Below are 23,332 nucleotides of genomic sequence, written 5' to 3'. Positions count from 1 at the left end.
CAAATAATTCTCATATGGATTCATGCTGAGGAAAAGTCAGAGCTCCGATGGGACTATCATGGAATCCTTGAAGAACTCGATTATCTAAAGCTTTGTTCTGACAGTTATCACTGAATCATGGGTTTCAGATTCACCACTGGTCTTTGGTTCTGGGATGCCGGCATTTAGATATATTATTTTCTATTCCCTTTACAATTTCATACTATACTGTATCTATACTCCTACCTTTAGAGAAAACAAAGTTGAGTGTTTGTAATTATCAAGTGAATTATAAAAACCTTCACTCTAATATTTCACCACTCCACTTTTCATTTTAACAGAACTAATTCCCTGGAATGTTCAAAAATGAATTGCACTGCTTCAGCTACTTTTAAGATTGCAATTTAAATGGAATTTTACCATCCTCTTACCACAGGATATATTACCCATAATTTGCTTCAGAAGAATGTCTGAAAAAAAAACAAACTTTAAAAAAACAATAACATTTAACACATTGGATTGTACTCTTACTATTTGAAATTCCTGTTCTTTTTTAGTATGGTATAGTATTTTTAATATTATACTATAGGGGTTTTGATTATTACTTACTGTATATTAACTTAGAATGAATTACATTTATTTGGAATAAATTAAATTGCATAAAAAAACTAAATAAATTGCTCTGAGACTTTCAAAATTACTCAAGTTAATATTACACTGAACAGTGAAACACATGATAAATCTGCACATTAAATTGATTTACATTCAACAAACATGACTATGAAAAAGTACTAATATTTTCTTGATCACGCGTAAAACACTATTGAAAATGTTAAACCAGTTTAATCAGTTATGATTTTGATGTCTAAGCAAACTAAAATTACATTCCACACAGTTTTTCAGGATTTATTGTTCCTTAGAAATCTGAAAAATGTTTTACACATTGTTTAAGTGAGCTTGGAAGAAAAATAGTTTTTCTCATAATATATAAAATTATCTTTTTGCTTGAGCAGTGCACATATTGATTTTTTAATGGAAAATTGTACAACATAATTAAAAAAACACATACATCAGAAGAGGCACAGTTGTTCATTTATGGGAAGCTTTATTTACAGTTGGCTTTTTATAACTACTAATTCTAAATCAAATTTAAAGAAAATTAAAAAAAATAGTACTGTTTGGAAATTGATCCTATGTAATCTAAGAGTAAATATTTATTATTGTGGTTGATATTGTGTTTCATATCACAGAATTTAATATATGTAGGTACATTAGCTTAATTGAGTAATGATAATATACACTGCAGAATAAAATAATTACTACAGGTCTAAAACAACATTTCACTCCTAAAACTAGATTAGTGCTGAAAATACTGAAATTAGATGGAAGTAACAGAATACACAGCATCTTTCTACAGTAAAATAAGGTTGATCTTCTGGATCTGGGCTTAATGTGTGGCCCTTGTTGTATTCTGAGTAAAAAGGAATATTCTGTTGACAAGCACATACCTTTTCAATAAGGCACACTCAAAACATTGTCATAATTTCTAGGAGTCTTCTAGTTAGACTAGTCAGACTAACTCCCTATATATTGAGGAGAAAGAAAAAGAGGGTCTTCAAGAGAGATCCTTTATTAGCCAAAAGATGGTGCTTGAGAGGTAACTGCCTCAATTTTAAACAACTGGATGTTTCAATTAAATGTACCAAACGAAACCTACTTAAATATTTTAATAACAATACTTTCCAACAGTTTGGCATTGCACATGAAAAGGAACACAGAACAATCAAACTGCAATAGATTGCATGATATGACTGTGGCACAGGTACAGCAGTAAAGGATTCTGTTTTACATTGTGGAGATACGGTCAAAGAATAAATCAGGACTTTCAAATGAGAATTTGGTTTCTAATGAAGAGAGAGACAGTACTGCTGGTTCAACTGAAACAATGCTTTGGTCAGGTCCAAATGTGATGTTAATGGGACACCTCAGAGGCTACCTCAGGCATACACAGAACTTCATGTACAGTACAGTATGTGTACTGTACATACATGTACACCAAATATCCTACCAACAAGCTCACAAGTCATGTGAAACAAAATGCCATGTGTCTTTCATCAGAACTCATAATATATGTAAGGCATCTATGAAAGTTTAGTGTACTGAAATCCACTTCCCAAATGCAAACTGTTCAACTTACTGCATTCCTTAATAACCTTAATGTCATTGGATTCACTTATTAAAACAAATTGACAAAAACCCAGGAATTGACACCTTAACAGATTGTTTTGTTCATAAACTTGAAACAGTAGGAGTCACCAAAGCATTCTGAGACTATCACAGTATTTTAAAGCAGGAAGTAAAAAAAGGAGTAAAAACACCAGTAGCACATCACACAAACCATATAGAAAGAGTGCAGGCAAGTAGAAAGAAAGGAGGAAAACTCAAATGACATAAATGTCTGCTCTAATCTGTGTCTCTTTCAATCACCCTAGTTGCTGGCACTTGGGAAGCTGGATTTTGATCTTTTGTTTAACTTCTTCTTTCAAAGCAGAGCTGTCTGTTTGATTAATGAAAGTCAGCACAAAGGCAAACAGTAAATAAATAAAAATGTATAACTGGAAGGAAAACTCAAAGATAAGGGAGCAGAATGGCAAGCCTTCTGGGGGTCAGAAACTCTTTGGATTCAACACAGATGAAGCAGACTGGAGGAGTTTCATTCCAAGAAACCACTCTTTTCAGAAGCCTAAGTCAGATCTCAGATCTAAGCCGATGAATAGAAATCACATGTACTGTACCATTTAGATCACAGTCAAAGCAGCTCATACAAAGAGAAGCAGAAAATACTATGACAGGTCAGGCTGCATTGTCTTACATACCGTCAATTGCTTATATGCAGAAAAACAATCCTGTCAAATGAAGCTTATTTGACAATGGCAGCTTTTTCTGGTCTAGCATGCTTGTCTATTAGACATGTATCTCAGTGAGGCTTCACTGTGGTACATCATGACTAAAGCATTATTACTAAATAATTATTATTAAATGAAGCATTCATTCCAAAGATGTAACAGTTCTTTGCCCATCTCATTTGTTGAGCTCACCTTGAAGACCAGCTCTCCTATCAGGCCATTCCAAACTCCATCGGCTTGAGGGCTTCCATACTTGTGATCGGGCGCCACGTAGATTTCATACTTAAATCCCAGGTAGTTTGACAGAGCATCCAGAACATCAATGGAAAATCCTTGGTACTTCTTTGGCTTTCCCAAGACATTCTCAGACACCATCACAAAGGGCTCCTCCTACAAAGCAATGACAAGAGACATACAAAATCAGGAAACATGTGAACATGCATGTGTGATGTCTCAAGGTTTGGATTATGACTTCTGGCCCTCGAGCATTTCAAAATAGGTAAGAAAGGAGACCAAAAGATGCTCTTCATTTGACAGTGCACTAGTTCAGAGACTGACGAATGGTGCATTTACTTTTCAGCTTTATGTTATCACATAAAAGATGTAGTATATCTTTGTATTTCATTTCCAAAACACAGAAATCTTGAACATACAGAACAGTAAATATCATTTTGGTTTCCTTATTTGGGAATATTCATTCTCATACCGATCTTAACTCTGTAAATCCTACTTAATGTCAGTTTGATAGTTAATAATTCATTAAAAACAGTGGAAGAAATGCAATAATTTATGTTATTGTTTATTAGTTATTTACAGTATGTTTAATTCTTGTCTTACAGAAAAAGCTGGCTTGTGAAAGGATTTTTTAAACCTTCTTTGTTTAACAATACAATCTTGGAAAATCCGTATCCCAAAATCTCCTCCTACATTCCTGTAAACCAGTGTTTCCCAGTCCATGTCTTCTGGTTTTCACTCCAAGGGAATTTTATCAGTTTGGCTCATCAATCCCTGAAACTACTGTATATTGCTGGTTCTCCTCTCATTGAGGGTTATTGTGTGAATGCAGTTCCAGAAAATGGGACACTGTAGGAAGGGGTCCAATACTTTTGCAAGACCCTGTACAGTATGTCCCCTAGACAATGTGTGGAAGCCAGTAATAAGGGCAAACAGAACGATAGGATATAAACTATAGGTTAAAGTGTAGAATTTAAATAAAGAGTTTTATGTTTAAATTTTCTGAGTTACTACTAAGTCCTCATTTAGAATACTGCATGCAGTTTTTTTGGTTGCCATGTTATATAAAATATATTGTTACCCTGGAATCAGTCCAGAGAATAGCAGCCAGATACAGTACATTCAAGGGCTTAAGGCAATGTCCTCCATTGACAGGCTGCAGGAAATGAACATTTTTACCCTTGAAGAGAGAGGATTGCAAGGGAACCTTAAGTATTCAAAATGTTCAAAGGCTTTGACAAATGACTTTTTTATTACTTTTCTTATACAGTAGGTTCTATTTTTTTCTATACTGCTCTTTATTACTGGGACTTTATCACATCTCTTTTAAAGGTATAAAGGAAAAAAAATATGCTTAATGAAAGTAACCATGATCACATTAGCATCAATAAACACAGCTTTTACATTTTCACTCATGCTCCACTGTACCTGAGATTAAAAAGTACTACATATTCCTTTGTTTTATTATATCAATAAGGTATTGTTGTAACATTTTGCTTTAGAAAAAACCTGAATAAGTAATACTTTCATAAGGATGTCATCTTCCTGATCCTTTTATCAGGTCTCTCTTCTTGGTGGTAACCATGGTAACTATGGTGAGCTCCAGCCCAGTGAGCCATTGTGCTGGTATGTACTTTGCCTTTGTCTTTGCCATATTTTAACATTTCAGAAAACTGTCAATATTTTATGCAAAAAACATACACAGTGACTGTCAACTCTACATTGACCTCTGAATCATGATTATATTATTTCGAATATTTTGATTATTGCTTCTGATCTCTGTTCTTTGACCTATTTTTCTTTTTCTTGTTGCGTTTATTTATCGCTAACCTTTAATGCCCCTTCAGAGTGAGAGTTGCCTTGTGTGTTATCTCTGAAATGGGGTTGCTGTTGTCACCAAACTGTCCGACTCAACAATTGATTTAAAAAGTTGATAGAAGGCACTTGTGTTTCAACTGTTGAAAAGGCTGGCAGAAAAAAATAACAGCTGCCTTCTGCAGTCCATATTTGGCCATGTCCCTCATGTCTTCAAATTTAATTTCTTTCTCAAAAATGGGAAGTCAGCAGGACTACAGTCGCATTTAAAAAAATCTAAATACATCCAGAGGTTTACCAGAGGACACTATAAATGTCAGAAGATAATCTATTGCAATTTTTTCATTTTGGCCCATTTCTGTTTTTGATGCAGGAAAGTAGTGAGCTTTAGGTTCATGCCACAGTCTTAGTTCAAAAAATGTTAAGCTCTCTTTAGAACACTATTTGACTAGACTAGGTTAACAGGCCAGAAATAAGAAACCCTGGTGTCCTGCTCAGATTCCCCCCCGGTCTTTACCCATCATGGCCTCCTAATAATCACCATCTATGAACTGAGATGAAACACAGTAGATGATACTGTACTTCTAAAGTTCATTCTTCACAAGGAACACTCACACATTATAAAACAGTTTGCTTGTGATGTGATGAAATTCAGGAATTAACGGGTTAATCCTCCAATCAAAACATTTTTATCTAGCACTTTTACATTTTCACTGTGACAACTCACAGCTTTGCAGTGTGCAGAGCTACAGCAGAAAACTAACAACAGCTAAGGAGAACAGTCATGTAAGAAATGCAGTTGGGAAATCAACAGGGCTCTGAAACAAATTACACAAATATAAAAAACTGTAATTTTAAGAAAGGCAGCAGAATAGTGGAGCAGAACATCGTAGTAAAGAAATGTGCAGCCATGGTCATTTGGCAGGGAGTTCCAAACTCCTTCCTGATGCAGTAAGAATTGTAGAACAATAGTATGAGCTTTAGACAGACATTATTATTAGCAGCTATGGCTATGGCCTGTATTCTATTTACATTTGGAAACAGTCTATGTACAGTACTTCCAGTTCTGTTTCATATTCACTGTTGCTGTGACGAACAGCTCAGAACTTAATAGTTTGTATTAGTCAGGACAGGTATAACAAAAAACCGTCTTGCAATACAAAGAATTTTCAACATGGACCATTTTGTTATACCTAATAGCTGTTGATATGTAATTTGATGTGCAATTCATTATGTAAGCATAATTTTTAATATCCATATTGCAGAACCTTGATTTTGAGTAATGAACTCTAATTCTGTGTCCTACTGCTAGAATTACAGCTGACAGAATAAATGTAATACTGTATGTGGAAGCAGTTCTGGAGGGGAAGATGAAGTCTTGTTCTTCCATAACTGTTAGGGTCCTTTCAACAAACATGTTAGATATACAGTACTTGGCAGCTTTAACTTCTTCCTTTCCGTCTCTCTTTCATAGAGAAGATTGTAGTTTTAATTCTGATACTGACCACATCACATAGGACTTATAAATACTGCATTGTGATCTTATCTAGTATTTTCATCTATTTGTGACTGATCTCTGTTTAATCATAGAATTGTTAAATCTGTTATTGTTTTTAGCAGTACTGTAGGATACAGTTACAGGTCTAGTTACTGTACGTTCTAAAACATGTATGATAAAGAATTTAAGGACTGGATTAAAAAATGTTTGTGGTGAAGCAGCACTCAAGTGCCCAAATTCGAAAGCAAAAAAAAACAACAACATGCAGTTAAAATAACCACAATACAGGGTAAACCAATAATACTCAATACATTTCTAAGTAAACACCGAAAATGTGCAGTAGTTCGAACCCTGTGCATTAAATCTCAATAGTCTGTGTAACGGCACCATCTGCTTTACAATAAAGTACATGCTGCAGTTTATAGGTTAAGGTTAGAAAAGACTTTTTGTTTTATAAAGAGTACAGAAAATCTGACAGCAACTCAGATAAGGCCACAGCACTAAATACAGAGATCAGAAGAAATGATGTCCCCCAGTTTGTAGTTTGTAAAAAAAAATTCACAAAGTGCTACAGTGTACTGCTGAAATAAAACTACATCATTAGGACTCAGTGTGCAAAGTCAACACAAACATTTGATTGTACAGTAAGTGATGTACAGTAGTTTTGAAAACATTTTATTAATACATATACACACAGAACATAACTGGAGTAATTTTCTGTGTTCTGAATGCTTATGCATTTCCCATCAGGAAGCTGTAGAAGGTAAACACCTCCTTTCACCCGTTTACAAGGAAGGTTACTTACTGTACTTTATTGTCCCAGATGGGAAATTTGCTTGTCTTGTATGGTAAGCTGCAAAGACCCAGAATTTATCTTTACATTTTCTTTAATAAATTCTCATTGATAACTGAACTGCTTCTTGGAACATGTCATTCAGATTTATCATTGGCAGGGAATGCATTATTGACTTGGCCCAGTGAGCACATTAAGCTAGTGGATTTTAATCCTCACCGGTTCCTGTTGGTCAATAACCTATTAGTGCGATGCTGGACATGAATGCCAACATCTCAGCTGTGTCGAGTGCTTCACTATCCATCAGTTAACCCACCCCGAACTTGACATGTCTTATTCAGCAGCAACAGTTCTCATTTGAAATGGAAATCCAATGGTCGTGATGCTACTAACAAAGGCCTGACCACATTTACAGTAAATGGATAAAATGTATAGAGTGGTGTATTTGTTTTTGATGTGAGAAATTTGAGTGCATTGAAAGAAGCTGATTTTTTGTTAGTCACATGACAGGGTTCAGGGCAGCTAGCCAAAGATGTTTAGCCCTTCAAAATTTCTGTGGATTTGGCTCTGTGCTTTGGATTCATGAACTGAAATGTGAGTATATGGCCATATCAGGAAACAAAGCATGGAGTCTTGCAACCACTAGAGATACAAAGCTCCAGCAGAGCATTAACTACTGACTTATCTTTTTACTGTATTTACCTCATTACTGTAAACAAGGTAGTGTTTTATGAAAAATATTGATTTCTGTGAATCCAGAAATGATTTGAATATTTTGCATGTGTCAGAGATAGATGTGTTCATATTCCAACAATATCCCAGTTTGCATACAAAGCTACCCTGTATGGGTTAGTGGCAAGAAAGAATCCATTCCTGAAAAAGTCTTATATTAAATCTCACAGGAGATACACTGCACAAGTGATAAGATTTTAAGGTTAAACAAGCATCATATCTTAAACAGGTCGAATACTGCATATCAGTCAATCAATACTTTTCCATCTGTCAAGGGTGTTGGTGGAAGCATGACGTTATGGCAACGCATCTCATCAGAAGTAACTGAGAAGCTTGTCAGGACAGAGGCACAAATACTGTAGATAGTGCAAAGTACAAGAAAATCCCTGAGGAAAACCTGTTTGAGTCACCCAAGAATATACAGTAAAACAGGTTTGAAAATTCACATTTCAGCAGGACAGTGACCTGAAGCCAAAGGTCAAATCCATACTAGAGTGATCTGATATGAAAAGAGTGACTATGCTTGAGTGGGCCAGTAAAAAACCTGACTTGAAGTTAAAGTTTTCCATTAAAACTTCATGGCGAGTCTTGAGGAATGTAGTCCATTAAATATCCCTGATGGACTTGTTATAACTGGTGCAATTTTGCCAGGAAAAAGGAATAGAATTACACCATCTGCCAAGCTGACAGAAACCTCTCCAAATACACAACAGTAATTGCTGCCAAAAGAGCTTCTGCCAATTACTCAACAAGTAAGTTGACATACAATACCTTGCTAGAACATCTAACCCTAACCCTAGCTGCAGCATTTTTCACTGTACAATTTTCTATGCCCTGTTCAAAACAGAAGTTCACAAAAAATCATTTTCAAACTCCACTTCTTCTAAAATTCTCTATTCTGCATTCTTAAAAGTGTCTAAACTGCCACAATTTCCCATTGGAATACACCATACCTGAAAAAAATGTTCATGGGTTCAGGCAGTCACATGGACTATGGTTCATTCTCCACTCATTTCTCAGCTATAAAATGTGGAGCTACTGTAGGGTTAGGGTTAGAGAATCAGGCAAAATGGTCCTTTAGAAACATTATGAATGTGAGCTGGGTACTACAAGAACTAAAACTTTGATGGTATTTTTGTGTTTTTCGACATTTTCATTTTTGAGGTTTTTTTGGAGTTTAGTACAATAGGCATTTGACAATGTGCCCATGTAAAAAGCACACAATCACAACTCACAAGATGAGCCCATTTTACACTTAAATCTCTTTTCATTTGCCCCTTCAAAACACAATGGCAGAGTATTTTCAAGCATACTGTAACAGTCAATATAGAGTATACCATGAAGAAACACAAATAGTGCAAAAAATAATAATGTTTCATGATAAAGGACTCAATGATGTGGTTGTAAGAGATGGAGAAATGTGTTTCCTCCAATTCTGTGCTTTGAAATACATGGAGAGAAATATCAAAGGAAGCCTGGGATGGGACTGAAAAAAAACTGATATGGTGTAATAGCACTGCAGGCAGTGTTTGGTGTTCTCAAGAAGATAGTGGGATTCAGATCCAAGCGTGTTTTGGGACATCTTGCAGTCAAAAAGGTAAAAGAAACACCAAAGAATGCAGCCCAGAATACAGAATGCATCTGTAGATCTGTGAAGCCCAGATCTGCAGTACATCTAGCTAAATGGGCAGGAGGTCTCCTGCACCCCCTATAAAGAAATCCTTTGCAAGAGCAGTGAAAGCAGAAGACCTGAGCCTGATTCAGATGAAGACCCGAAGAAAGTTCTTCTGGAGGACTGCAATGAATTAGACAGACCTTTTATTGAAATTAAGTTGATTGCATTTCCAGAAGGGTACAAAAAGTCTAATATTTAGAGCAAAATGTAATATAAGTAATACTGAAAATGCTTTCTCTTGACAGGTCTTAGAAAATTGCATGAATTAACATATATACAGCATGGTTTGCAAAGTCTGTTTTATTTTTCTAATAGTCTCCATTTCCATTGTCTCTTCCTGTGCCTCACTGTATTAGTTATTGTATTGAAAGTGTGTCCCCTGGGTACAGTTATTTTAGTGCAAAATAACTAAAACTGACCTAATTGAAAAGTAATGTTTGTCAAAAGGGGTTTAAAGCTCTTAGTTAAAATTCTCAAGAGCCCACTTTACACTTTGCTGAAATATACTGTACGTATTTTTTCCTGATAAATCTCACCCTTCGGCTCTGGAATTATTCTACTTGGTTTTCTATAGTCCTGTTTCAGCACTCATTGTTGACTTAAATGTGAGGTGACCAGATTGGGGTTTTAACTGAGCAATAAATACTTTAAGCTCATCCTACTTTATTTGATTCATCTGTCCCATAACTGTATGCAGGTCCTCTGCAAGTATTGCCACAGAGTTAGCATAAGACACAATTGTCTCTGAAAACGCTTTTATATTCCCTGTGGGCTTTTTCTTAGAATAATCTCACAGATATTATGACAAGCTGGTGAGGAAATCAGCAGAAAATATACAGATTTTTTAGATTTATTTTACTTTTATAAGTGCTGCAAAAATGTATTGGTATCTAGTCCAAATAGGCCAGCCAGCAAAAGTGTCTGTCAGAAAGCTTGGGGATTTTCTGAGAAAGCCTGATTTCATTTTGCACCCATCAGTCTGAAAAGCTTCACTGCCCTGCTTTTCAGCACCCTTAACATATGTTTCTGTTTGTGGTTTTATCTTCAATAATGTCACTTCTGTGGAACTACGAGACCTGTTACCATTTAAAGTGAGTTTTTGAATTATAGTTTACCAGGAACTTTACACTAAGACACATCACCCCCCACACACCCAAACACACACAAAATCTTTCAAAAGGCAGTAAATCAATTTTCTCAGTTCTACTGCCATGTAGTTTAAATGATACTCCTGTTGTGTTATTATCTACACTGCCTCAAGCATAACTCAGCAAAAGTAGGAGACAAGCTCCAGCAGACCATATTATCCTTACAGAAACTGAATCGGCAATAAGTCATTGACACAGCTGCCTGACCAGTTAATTATTTCCTGGGCTGCAGTATGTAAGTGTGAATGAGGTTCTTGTTTTTGTTTTTTCGTTCCTGAAAAAGTGTGAATGTGTGCTTGTTTCAAACTCATACAAAGATCACTTTGACAGGAACGAATAAAAAGAGAAAAATCATGAGGCAGGAGATTCGTTGTGCTTTGCCATGAACTGCAGGGACGTTAGCCCAGGTATTTCAGCCTCTTTTTTGTCTTGGGCAGAATAGCGATTTCATGGTCATTCTCTTGAATTGCTGGTAATGTCATAAACCATCAGGAAATAATAGTGAGACATGGTAGGTGCAGACACAGAAAAGCATGTAACTGACACCATGCAGGATGTTAAAGGGCTTACTAATATGAAGCCTATCATTTGTAAGAATACATGCTCACATGTAGCCCCTTAGGTTAATGTCAATCTCAGTGAGTTAATCCCACTTGTTTCTATAATGCCACCCCTTATACAGTAGTTCTGTGTAATACCTGTACTTGTCATGTTTTTACAGGCTTTGAGACAAGTTTTCACCTGCATTTACATATCCTTTGTATTTCTGTCACCATTTTGTTTCTTTTACAGTCATGCATTTTTCTTTCTACAGTTAAACAGACTGAAGTGAAATGTTTGAATATAGAAGCCACACACACATATCTGAGAATGAACACCTTTCAGGGTTATGGTGTCTTTTAAGAGCAAGCCGTCTGTGTGAATTATGGGAATGTGAATATTAATTAACAGTCTGTTTGACAACACTAGGAAACAACGTTGTCCAGATGGACATCTAATTATTTTCTCCTACTGTATATAAAGCCAATGCTAGAACAGAGATACATCTAACCTTTGAATAAATATACTGTATATTTTATACTGTATAACATATTACAACATTCTGGTCCCTTTGCCCTTAAATTAGTTAAAACACTAACACATGTTGCTATCCATTTAATTTTAATTAATTACTTGTTTGAAATATTGTGTTTATCAGAATTGGCCAGTCCATTTTAAGCCTCCATTAGGTGTGCATGTTGGGTTCTGCAGCTTTTAGGATACTTGTTTGAAACTAGGCCATGGCTTTGACCAGCTGTGTAAAGGAGATTCTAGTGGTGGTGCTCATCTAACATTGTGGATTCTTGTTGAATCTGAACAATTGATCCCCTTTTTCCACACACCCAAACATTCCCTCTTCATACCATACTCTTCATAATGTCAATCCTAATTATTCATGATTTCAATGCCTGTGCACAACCTAGTGGAGTGTGAATGGGGTGGGGGAGCTGTATTATGTATAATGGTTTTCTCTTCATTTGAAAATAAGGTATTACAATTATATCGTAGACAAGAGTTCTTACCAACACTGTCACCACACGCAAGACCACACCACGCATATTGTTCTCCAGTTTCCTGTCTGTCAGAGTCCCATTCAGGCCATTAACCGGATCCCAAGTCCCCAGCTGGAAGAGAAACAAGCAGAATATTAACTAAACTGCATCTGGGCAAGATTGGAAAATAATGATCAGTGGGAGCAATGTTTGCAGCTATGTAACATAATATTAATCTAACACCATATGTTAATTCTTGCAAATATACTTTATATACAGGGTACAGTCATTTAACATGGGCTGCAGTTCTAAATTGAGGGTTGACATTTATATTCCCTGTGTTTCTAAGAGAACAAAGTCTCAAGCATTGCAGGTAAGTGCTATCTTCAGGAAAAATGGTTAGGCTCATTTGGCAGGTGTGTATACTGTAGGTGGTTTTCTATTAGTGAGACACTGAGTTGAACCTCCATGTCTTCACAATAATTATAAAAAATTACTGAACTGAAATTATATAGCACCTTTTAATACCAAAATTGCTTCAATTATAGCAAGAGAGTCATTCATCCACTACTGATGTAAACCCCTCACAGGGGAGCTCAAGGCAGCAATTATACACAAGCAGATCTGGTGGAGAAATTACTATTTCTCACTAGAAATGTAGAAACATGTGTAGAACATTTTATAACTAAGTCCCTCATTTTTTCAGGGGCATCATCATTCTGAGATTCCTGAAAGTAGCTGTGAGATTTTTTCCAGGCTAATGAGCTAAAAAATAACCATATTAATTTTGTATTTAAAAAAACCTATGCTCCTTTCCATGCAATGAATATGTCTGTTTATAAACACATTGTCATGGGAAAATAGAAACTAGGAATATTTAACTTTGCCAGAGAAATTTTAATACAGCTCCTCTTGTTGATGGTGCAATTAAAGAGTTTAAATTATATAAATATGTGCCATTTATGTTTTGGAGGTTTGAGACGTGTAAGAGCACTTGTTAATACAAATGTTACAAACTTCATTTACTCGCTTGTTAGCAGGGACGCAGAGTGCCCTGCGGCACTTCCTTTCTTTAGTTTACATGTAAAGGCAGAAGAAATTCTGGAGACTAACAAGGGATTTGGAAAACATATGCACTCTAAAAAATTAACAAGGCTAACTTGCTTCAGATTTAACTATTTTGCCTTCTGACCACATTCGTATCTTTCTCACATACCGAAGGGCTATGCAGTGGCTCAACCAATGAAGGACTCAGCTCAAAGCACAGATTGGATCCAAACTAGAGTTTGCAGGTTATCTCTAGTCAATTGGCAATGGCATTACTCAAGTAGTGACTCCTGCTGTCGAGGCAGGTGGGCTTTTAGTGCTGCTTACTCACAAGTATTACCAGTGTTAAATGGAATCATGCAATGTAAGCTTACAATTAAAAGAATAAAAGCCTTTTTAAATTTTTGCAGAACCTTTGCACAACTCTTTTGAAGACATCAAGGCATTGTAATTGTCTAGGAGTGGACAATTACATAACTTAGCTTGTAGTAATCTAGATCACTTCCATGCTCATTAGAGGGTTGTAGGACCGTAGATCTCTCCTTTACTCATAAGGGGCTTGTAATTATCTAGAGCTCTTCCATGCTCACAAACGTCTTGTAGGCTGACATGAGTTGACATCCAGTACAACTGGAAATTACATAAGGAGTTTATTTCATGAGAACTTGTGCGAACATGTGAACATGTGCGTGAATAAGTCATAAGGATGAATACTAGCTTTTGGAATCTTCATAATCTCCTGGTTATACAACTAAGAATGAGATGCTGTACGATGCAGTATAGTCTGAACCTGTGCCTTGCACTTGCACTGTCAGCTGGAGTTCTTTCATGATCATTCTACTGCTCACAGGCAGCCATGCATTCCCTGTATCTAGACACGTAATGACAGAAATAGAGTCCCAGATAATACCTATACACAATGTGACACAAAAATTTAAAAACAGTAGGATTTAAATCTGATATAATTTATAAAGGTGGTCTATAGAAGGCATAAACATAAACATACAGTAGTATTATCTTTATTAAGTATATAAACACGTTTCAGGTTTATTTTAAATAAGAAATGGAAGAGTCTTTGCTCATTATCAGTTCATTGTATTACAAATTTCCACAGCATTACTAATCATGATGATGATCTACAGCAAATTGCAAGGTGCAATTCATTTGATATTTAAAACATGATAATTGATACATTATCAGTCATGTCAGGATTAAGATGTGCAAGCACACTTCAAAACAGAAGCTATCATGCAGAATTTTGTCCCTATTTATATGCAAAAAAAATGAGCACCACAATCACTTGCAACTTCAATGAGCTCCATGGGCCATCAGTTAAAGCTTTGAAAAGTGCTCTGACATTTATGTGATTGTTACAACACCACATTTTTTTATGCTACTAAGATTATATCCCTGTGATGGAGCATAGGAATGTGGAGTGGTGAGCTGAGGTCAGATGGCTGAGAGCAGTGCATAAGTACTCCAGAGACTGAAGAACTTATTAGTGTACAGAGAAAGCAGTGCTACCTGTAGTGAGCTGATTTCTCTCTATACTGTATATAAGAAAACTGAACAAGACAGAGAGTATCTTCTCCCAGGGAGGCTGATTGGTAAAGTCTTGGGTGATACAACTCAAGGTCACTTGAAAACATTAATAAGGTCTGTGAATATTTAGGGAACCTAAACACATTGATGGCTGCTGTGTCAGACTGTTCATAGTTTATATTAGTTAAGCCTTGACCTCTGGCCAAATAGCATCCACCAGTGAACAGGAAAACAAAAGGTAAAGGAATGCTTTATTAAGAACCAAACTTAAGGACAGAAGAGCTAGAATATCAGGTTGCTCAGGAAATCAGGAAATTCATCTGGCCTTTGTAATTTCTAAGTTTTCCCTAGGATGCCAAAGAGTTCATGGTGATCTGCTGCGTTAAAACTCACCGCCTTTTCCTGCATCGTCTTAAAGCACCTGGGTAAAAAGATGACCCCATGTGCATCTGCTCACTGAAGCATGTTGTAAGCATTGGTGAGGAAATTAGTCCATCAAAATTAGTTTTGATTTAGGCACTCCGCTGCGGACACTTTCATTAACTACTCTGACAGTTACTATACATTATTCATTTTCCTCCAGTGAGCCCTTAATATACAATCATGTTGCTGGAGAAGCGGCCTTGCGACTCAGCTTCCCTCATTGTTTACTCATAAGTGTGTATAAATCATACTCCAATGAGGGTCACACATGGGTTAGAATCCATTCCCCTCATATTTCAAATTGTGGCATCATTTAAACAGATGATCAGTGAGCATTCATGTTCCTTTGCACCCCATCTGTCTCTTTAATATGTGTTTCAGCATTTAACTGATCAATTCTGTTAAGACTGGTAAAGCCAACAGTAGGGTTCAGAACTTTGTGGACTGATTAAAGGTCATCTGTTGGGCCATTGGAGAGTGGACAGTAAAATACAACTAATTTGGTGCACTAGCTCCTTATTGGAAAAAAAAAGATTAATTCTATATTCATCCCTTAAATGTTAGCATGCTCTGATGTGCAGTAAGTAATAACATATAGTACAACGTTACATCTCAGTCCTGTTCAATATGTTCAATTTGATGGAAGCGATGACTTAATGAAAGTACAAATTACACTTCTAGATGCTTTTAGGTACTGCACAGACTGTACTTGAAACAGGTACTGCAATGTCCATGAAAATAAGAGATAACCGTCTGTCTAACTGCATGTCACATATTAGGCATTTTTGACAGCATAGGCTATTTTAGGGTGAAGGACAACTCAACCTGGTGTTACTGAAGTGCTACTTGCACTGATAATGCTTTATATATTGCAGAAATACAGTAAAATATATTTATATTGACAGAGATGGAGAAGGGCCACAGACCTTGACCTTGAAGGACAGTGTGCCAGCCACCATTGAAAAACATCAGTGACACCTGCTGAGCCCATCAGAGCACTTGACACCACGTCATCCTTAGTACACAAGAATTGTACTTTATAATAATTTTAGAAAGAATTGTAGCAGATGTTGTGTGGAGCTCTGATCTCTAATTCTCCTCATTCAATGTCTAACAAGAGATGAGCTATTTTCTGCTGACAGTTCATAATCTGTCTGTAATTGTAAAAGTGTTTCACAGTTACTACATAGGAAGTGAATGAGTTTTAATGACACAATTCACATGGTTTGCCTTGTTAAACATGAGTTGACCAGGAACAGTCATTCAGTACAGTACAGTACAGTACAGGGTATCACAACAGAACTCTACTCAGAAGAATATGGGCATCAACCCTAAGTCACAGCTGAGACTCCCAAGGGCCACTTGAATGTGGGTTGAAGACTGCATAGCTGGAAATCACTTCTAGGGCTTCTCCACACCCAGGTGTGAACTCTAGATATGAATTTTTGGTATCTGCTCATATTAAAAGATAATTAATGCCTCTACAACATGGAGGTATTCATGAAGAGGTCTCAGACATTTTCTCAGAGAGGAAGCACAGGGCACAAACTGGGACCACACTGCTCAACGCACATGCACACAAGCTTTGAGGGACAATTAAGTGTCTTCAATTAACCTAGTCCGCTTTTCTCTGGGAGATGAGAGGCAATAGTACCACCTGGAGAAAACCCACCTCCAGTTATCATTGGCATTAAATTAGAACAGATCAATTAAAATGTAAAATTTTTTATGATTTCTATCAGCTGCAATGATGAACAGCTGCAGGCTCTTTTCATGGCAGAAGCTTAATTCCTAGGAGGCAGTTCTCTCTCTTTTTTAGAAAGCAGCATAATATGGAATCAGTGGTAAGCTATAGTTTAAATCGTATGAGAATGCTATCAAAACATACATTCAGATCCAATATGTACAATATATACCTTACCTCTTGTATTCATGCATTTTTAAAGCAAAATAATAAAAAATAAACACCAGTTGACAAATTTATCTTTAAAGCTACTGGTACAAATTCATTTCCTGGAAGTGAAATTACAAGGAATGCTTGGTGCTTTTAAAATGGAGAGACAGAGGGATGAGTTTAAATATCAGGTAATGCATCCCATTGCTCTGAATGTTTTTTCTTTTGTTCTTTAGTATCACAATCTCTTCTTGACATTTTCATTTCATTTCAAAAGCCACACACTAAAACTTTCCAATCTCCTTTATCATAAAGCCAGAACTTTTACAGTGAGCCTTTGTAGTTATGGAAAATGCTTCATGCTCTAGAATTGTAGGCTTACATTGCTAGAGATTTTAATGTGTGGTGAGTCACTTCTGCTCTCAATAAGGGCTCTGGTTCACTTCAAATAATGGCCTTCAAATCTGGATATTGCAGTGACTTGCTGTCCTTTCCTTCAGAATGCTGTTTTCATTATTTTAATGCTTTAGATGTACTGTAGCAGTTGCCAGAGGAGTCAGTGGCTGTTTAAAATTCTGTACTATTTCCTAAACCCTTTAACCTGCAGTTAATACTGACCTGAAAAACAAACTTACAGTGCAAATGAAGAGGCTGTACACAAAAGGCTTATTGTAAACACACCAGAGAATTTTAAAGCATTGGAACTGTTACAAGTTTAACTTTGATCAATAAACAATGTCTGAATACAAACACATATATAATTCAGCTTAAATTCCTTTATTTAGCATTAAAAAATCATCTACATCAGTAGTTTCCTGTACTTTATTTAAAGATTGCTTTATTACAGTGCTTACATTTTATTAAGTGTAAATGAAAAACTAATTTAGACCATAACATTTAAAGCAGTCACACACTGCTTTACTTGACAATTAAAAATAAACCCATTAGAGCTAAATGTACCTTGTATTTGTATTCATTTTCTAGTCTCTTTGTAAAAGCAGCTGAGAAATCTAATCTAAGCTTCTTATCTTTGTTCTCCAGCCAGTGTGATAAACGTCAGCTCTGCGCTAGGGTCATGCCTTTCTGGGTTTGTATTAAGATTCCCCTGGCAAGCAGGAGAACATGCTTGTGGGTGGCTGGTTAGGGCTATCAAATCCACTTCAGGACCTGGAGCTAAACCTGTATGACAACATTGGCTTCTTTGATTGCTGGCTGAATGGACTCATTTGGAATGCCATTCCAAACTTCATCCTTTTTGTCAGTATTCCATCCATTTACTCCTGGTGAGGGTCACGGTGGTAACAGGCTGAGCAGAATAGACCAGACTCCCCTTTCCCCAGCAACAGTCTCTAGTTACTCCTGGGGGATTCCCAGGTTCTTCCAGGCTAGCTGAGAGGTATAATCCCTCTAGCATATTTTAGGGTTTCTTCCTAGTGGGCTGTGTCTGGTACACCTCCAGCATGAGGCACCAAGGGGCATCCATTCCAGATGCCTGTCTCCTCTTGTTGTAGAGGAACAGTGACTAAGGTCCTACAGGACAGTCCAAGGTCTACTGGACAGCCAGGCTCCACACCTTGTCACCCAGCAGCTCTACAGAGAATCGTCATTCCCTCAGATTTTGTTAGGATTACTGTCTAGAAAAAGTAGGACTGCACACACAACAACATGAAGACTGATTTTGAATTTTTAATATAATTCTTAAAAAATTGAAACCAATTTAAACATGCTGAAAAGAGAAGAAAGAAAACACAATGTTTTGGCTGTAAGACACCTGAAGAAGGCTCCACAGACGAAACATTGTGTTTTCTTTCTTCTCTTTTCAGCATGGAATGTTCCTTTGAAGCCTACGCATGCTGACACAGCTACCCACCTGAACCAATTTAAACATGGTGTCTTCATCCTAATGCATCTGCTTTTATCTTTACAACATAACCACTCTCCTGTTCCACTCTCCTGTATTCCTTGACAATACATTTTCAAGGAATAAGATGTTTCTTACAACAACACAATAAAAATAATAGAAACTAGCATGTCTTATTTTACTGAGAATGCTTATTTTAATGTATTCTTCCATATATATCGTTTCTTGTTATCATGCCAGAAGGCATCTGTCATGGAAGCTGGGGGCTAGCCGTGGAGAGACCAGCGGAATGGAAAGACCCTGTGTGAAGCAGCAGGAGCGGGCTCAAGGTATCAGGCGGAGTCGGGGACGAGACCAAAGCTCTCAGGCTACGGACGTGGGGTGACCTGGTGAGGCGGGCCTCAAGACATCCGATCTCAATGCCGAGCCAGGAGGACAGCAGAGAGCAGAAATACATAGTACACCACCACGAGATGCACCGGAAGCACATGAAAAGGCACAGGGGAGCTAGGAACAGGACAGGAAGGCACCCCCTAGGGATAGGAAGAGGGTCGTGACAGCATCTTTACTAATTAAGTAAAATTGATTATTTCATCATTTTAATGTCCTGTTTAGTGGTATACTAAAGAATACTCATTTATGTTTCAGAAGCAACTGGTCTGTGCAAGCTAAATTATATTACTTTCAAAGCTACAGAGTAAAACAAATTCCTAGAGAATATTGTATCCTGCGCAGGAGAAAAGGGTTTGCTGCTCTTTGAAGAGTTCTATGCTGTTCTTCATGCAAAATCTTATTCAATTTAACAGTTGACTTGTTGCACATGATAGGTGTGGTGTTGAGCTACTGTATATGCTATGTTATGTTATATGCTAAGCAACATTCACTTAGGCAATGTAACAGGTTAACTTGCATCACTTGTATGATATCGTATTTTCAGACAGTGCAAGGAAGGTTAATGCTTGCAGTGGCCTTCTTAAATAATGACACGGACTGACATGCTTAGCAACATAGATTCTCCATTGTATTGAGATTGTATGGCCCTTGTACCACACCAAGAGGTACGCAATAAACTACAGTATCTGTGCCGAGCCCATGGGGAAATGAGGCAGGGTAATTATGCCACATAATTGATGCAAGATAGCAGATGTTATTGATCATTGTCCATTAGTAACATTTATGCATACACTATTAGAAAGGATTTTTTTTTGCTTTTTATTTTCTCAATGATGCACTTCTCTTTTTCTTAATGTGTGGTGATCAGGGTCAAGAAGGAGAGCTACAGTAAAGACATCCAGTGAAACTGATTTTCTGAAGCTGCCAAGAACGTGTTTAAGCTATGACAGACTTTAAGCAGAGAATTCCAAGAATGAGTTCTGCAGTGCACAGTTGCCACAAGAAGAATGCAATAATTAAATAATAATGAGTCGTAGCAAAAAAATAAGTAAATTAAGTAAATTAACTACAGTATTACAGAAAGTAACTTCTAAACACGCTTGACACATTAGTGTTTGGTTAAAGTTTTTTTAGGTTAATGGTTGTTTCAAAACATTCAGTGTGTGCCTGTGTCTGTTCCCTCCAATAGACTTGGGTCCTGTTTAGAGTAAGACCTGCTCTGCTCTCAGTATCTGCTGGGTTAGCCTACATGAATGTGCAATTCCCAAAATATAAGGGTAAATAGCGGCCATGTCAAGGAATTACTGTTGAAATCATTTCAGGCAAAAGCAGAAATGGAAATTAATGTTATAATACATTTAGTATTGCTAAACGTATGAATTTTATTTTGTGAGAACATTTCTTTATGATACAATATCTGTCTGACTGACAGAAACAGCGGCAGGCACTATTAATTCTCACTAATTATAAATTATTCTGTAGCCTTAATTAGAATCCATCAGCATTTCTTTGTTCATTCTAAGCAAATTAAAATTATGTCTCTGTGCGACTTTTTGAGTTATGTAAATCACGCTGCTGAAAGCACTGTGATCCTTAAAGAAGAACTAATTCTCTTCCACAGCTGTTTAACTGAAAAAATCCTTCTTTCCATGAACACTAAACTGGGACTGAATCATAAATACCCACCCATCTGTCCACTACAAGCAGCACAGCCAGTACTTGATGGTAGCTTTCCATGTTCCTACGGATTCCTGCAAATACCTAAACCTAATTATCCATCCAGAACTGGGTTTGGTATTTGAAATGAATGAGTGGGTGTTTTTATTTATCAAATCCCAATCTTAAAATTGTCATCACATTCATGCAGTATTTAAAAACAACTTTAGTTTCCAACTGCTTGTTTCACCTTAAGTGCTTTTAATTTTTTTAGCATTAGGATGTCTATAAATCTGTAGGTGCTTCAAATCATTGCTTGGAAAGAAAGCCTGAAAATAATAGCAATATCCATCCCTAATAAAGAATCCCTACAAATGAACATTGTCCAGGCTCATAATCCAACAATAAGAGCCAACGCTGCTGGAGAACAATGCACAGCCAGCATGCACTAGAACAGTAAACAACAATGAAATTGTGAGCGTAGCTTGTCTCAGGGTACATCATCCTTTTTAGAGAATGAGTGAGAGGAGGGAAACCTCTTCTTCTCAAAGAGACAAGGACCAAGGCAGAAAGGTTGGACTTCATTCTGCACCAGATGCATTACTTCTATGATATCTTTATACTTTTGGCTATTCATGTGACTTTTTACCAGTTAGTGGAGAACAAAAAGTGGACATGGGACAAATTAAAAAATAATACCTAATACAATCAGCAATGTGAAAACTTTCAGAAAAAATGGGAAAGGAAAACAGGGAGTAAAGAATGAGTAGAAGCACCATTTACAGTAGGATGTATTCTTCAATGTGAGGTAAACATTATATAGTTTTTTAATGAGATGCATTATGAGACAAAAAAGGTGAAATCATGAATACATTTGGGTGATTATGGGAATAATAAAGGAATTTTAAATTAACGTCTTTTAGTTACTTTCATGTAACTCGGCATCATGCAGCAAATGCAGCAATAGGACTCCACCTCTTCTTTAAGAAATTTTTGGAAAAACTTTCTGATTTTTAAATTCGTTTTAAACTTTCTTAGTGCTATTATTCTCTAAGTACAAGAGCACTGGCTGAGCAGACTCAATAACTTACTGTAAGTTTCTAAACAATAAATTATGATCATGTATTTTGCTTCAGGTTTTTGTTTTATTTGCTTAATGTCCAAATATAAACTTGAATGTTTCTTCCTCGTGAAAGGAAATTAAAACATATTAGAAAATGTGCATTTTCTTTTGGTTAGAATTACTCTTGAAATTATATTAAATTGATACTATACTATTCAATTATGAGCAGTGGCTAAAAACAAATCCTAATTAAAAATCAAAGTGTTTCATCAAAGTGGAGTAATTCAATTCGACACACAAGGATCACAGCAAAGTAACATCAAAATCTCATATCTTTATAACCTGAGCTGGACAATTATTAAGTAACCACTTAGCACTTAAATTTCAATAACTTCAATGATAGAACTCACACTGAGGTGGTTAATACAATACAATGCAGAAGACGTTATTTTATGGATACATGATCTCAATGCCATCAATTTGGTCCCCTCTCCTCTGGCTCTCATTATACAGCATGTAGTTCAACATGAGGAGATTCTATTCTTCTCTCAGTATGAGGATCTGTTATTATGAGTTCAGCTGGCCAAACTTAGATTCCTCTAAATAGTCACTTTAATTGGAGCCAGAGATGAAAGGAGCCAGGCCTGCACCGAAGCGATGAAGTGCCTGTGTAAATATGATTAAAGTGAAGAGGATCTTTTGTTCTGTGCATGGAAACATTGTCGGGGGAACAGTAACAGCCTGCTCCCTATATCTGGCACCGTGGGGATGAGGGTATAATTGGAAGACGGTTCAATTTATTGAGTCGGTAGTCGCACGTAATAGCTTCACGCCACGGTACAGAGCTTAGTTGGCATAGCACTTTGTCACAAGGCAGGAAAGCACAAAGGCCCTTATTAACCCATGGCAGGATTAATTATGCTGTGTATGGAAGCAAAAAAAAAAGAGAATCAATATGAGTTTTGCAGTTTAACATCATTGGAGATGTTTTATTTTCAAAAAGTCATATCTCTGGGAAACCCCAACTTTACGCTTCTGGTACTGCAACTCTACAACTTATGTGAGCAGAAACTTTCGGACATGGGCATCTTGCTGTTACCTCCGTTGGCCTGAGCTGAATTGCTAAGCAATGAATAAGCAT

The 23,332-nt window shown here is 36.7% G+C and overlaps 1 protein-coding gene across 1 annotated transcript in view; it reads right to left on the bottom strand.

Moving 5' to 3' along the window:
• grid2 (glutamate receptor, ionotropic, delta 2) overlaps positions 1-23,332 on the bottom strand; it is a 226,683-nt gene that overhangs the window by 110,265 nt on the left and 93,086 nt on the right. Inside the window, exons 9-10 of the mRNA XM_088911157.1 lie at positions 12,343-12,444; positions 3,078-3,275 (exon numbers count right to left, since the gene is read on the bottom strand). Coding sequence (XP_088767283.1) covers positions 3,078-3,275; positions 12,343-12,444 — 300 coding nt within the window. The remainder of the gene's footprint in view (positions 1-3,077; positions 3,276-12,342; positions 12,445-23,332) is intronic.

Source organism: Atractosteus spatula, chromosome 3 (assembly GCF_055471065.1).
Source record: "Atractosteus spatula isolate fAtrSpa1 chromosome 3, fAtrSpa1.hap1, whole genome shotgun sequence".
Taxonomy (NCBI): Eukaryota; Metazoa; Chordata; class Actinopteri; order Semionotiformes; family Lepisosteidae; genus Atractosteus; species Atractosteus spatula.
Note: the sequence above shows the minus strand (reverse complement) of the source record. Positions and strands in the feature narration are given on the sequence as shown.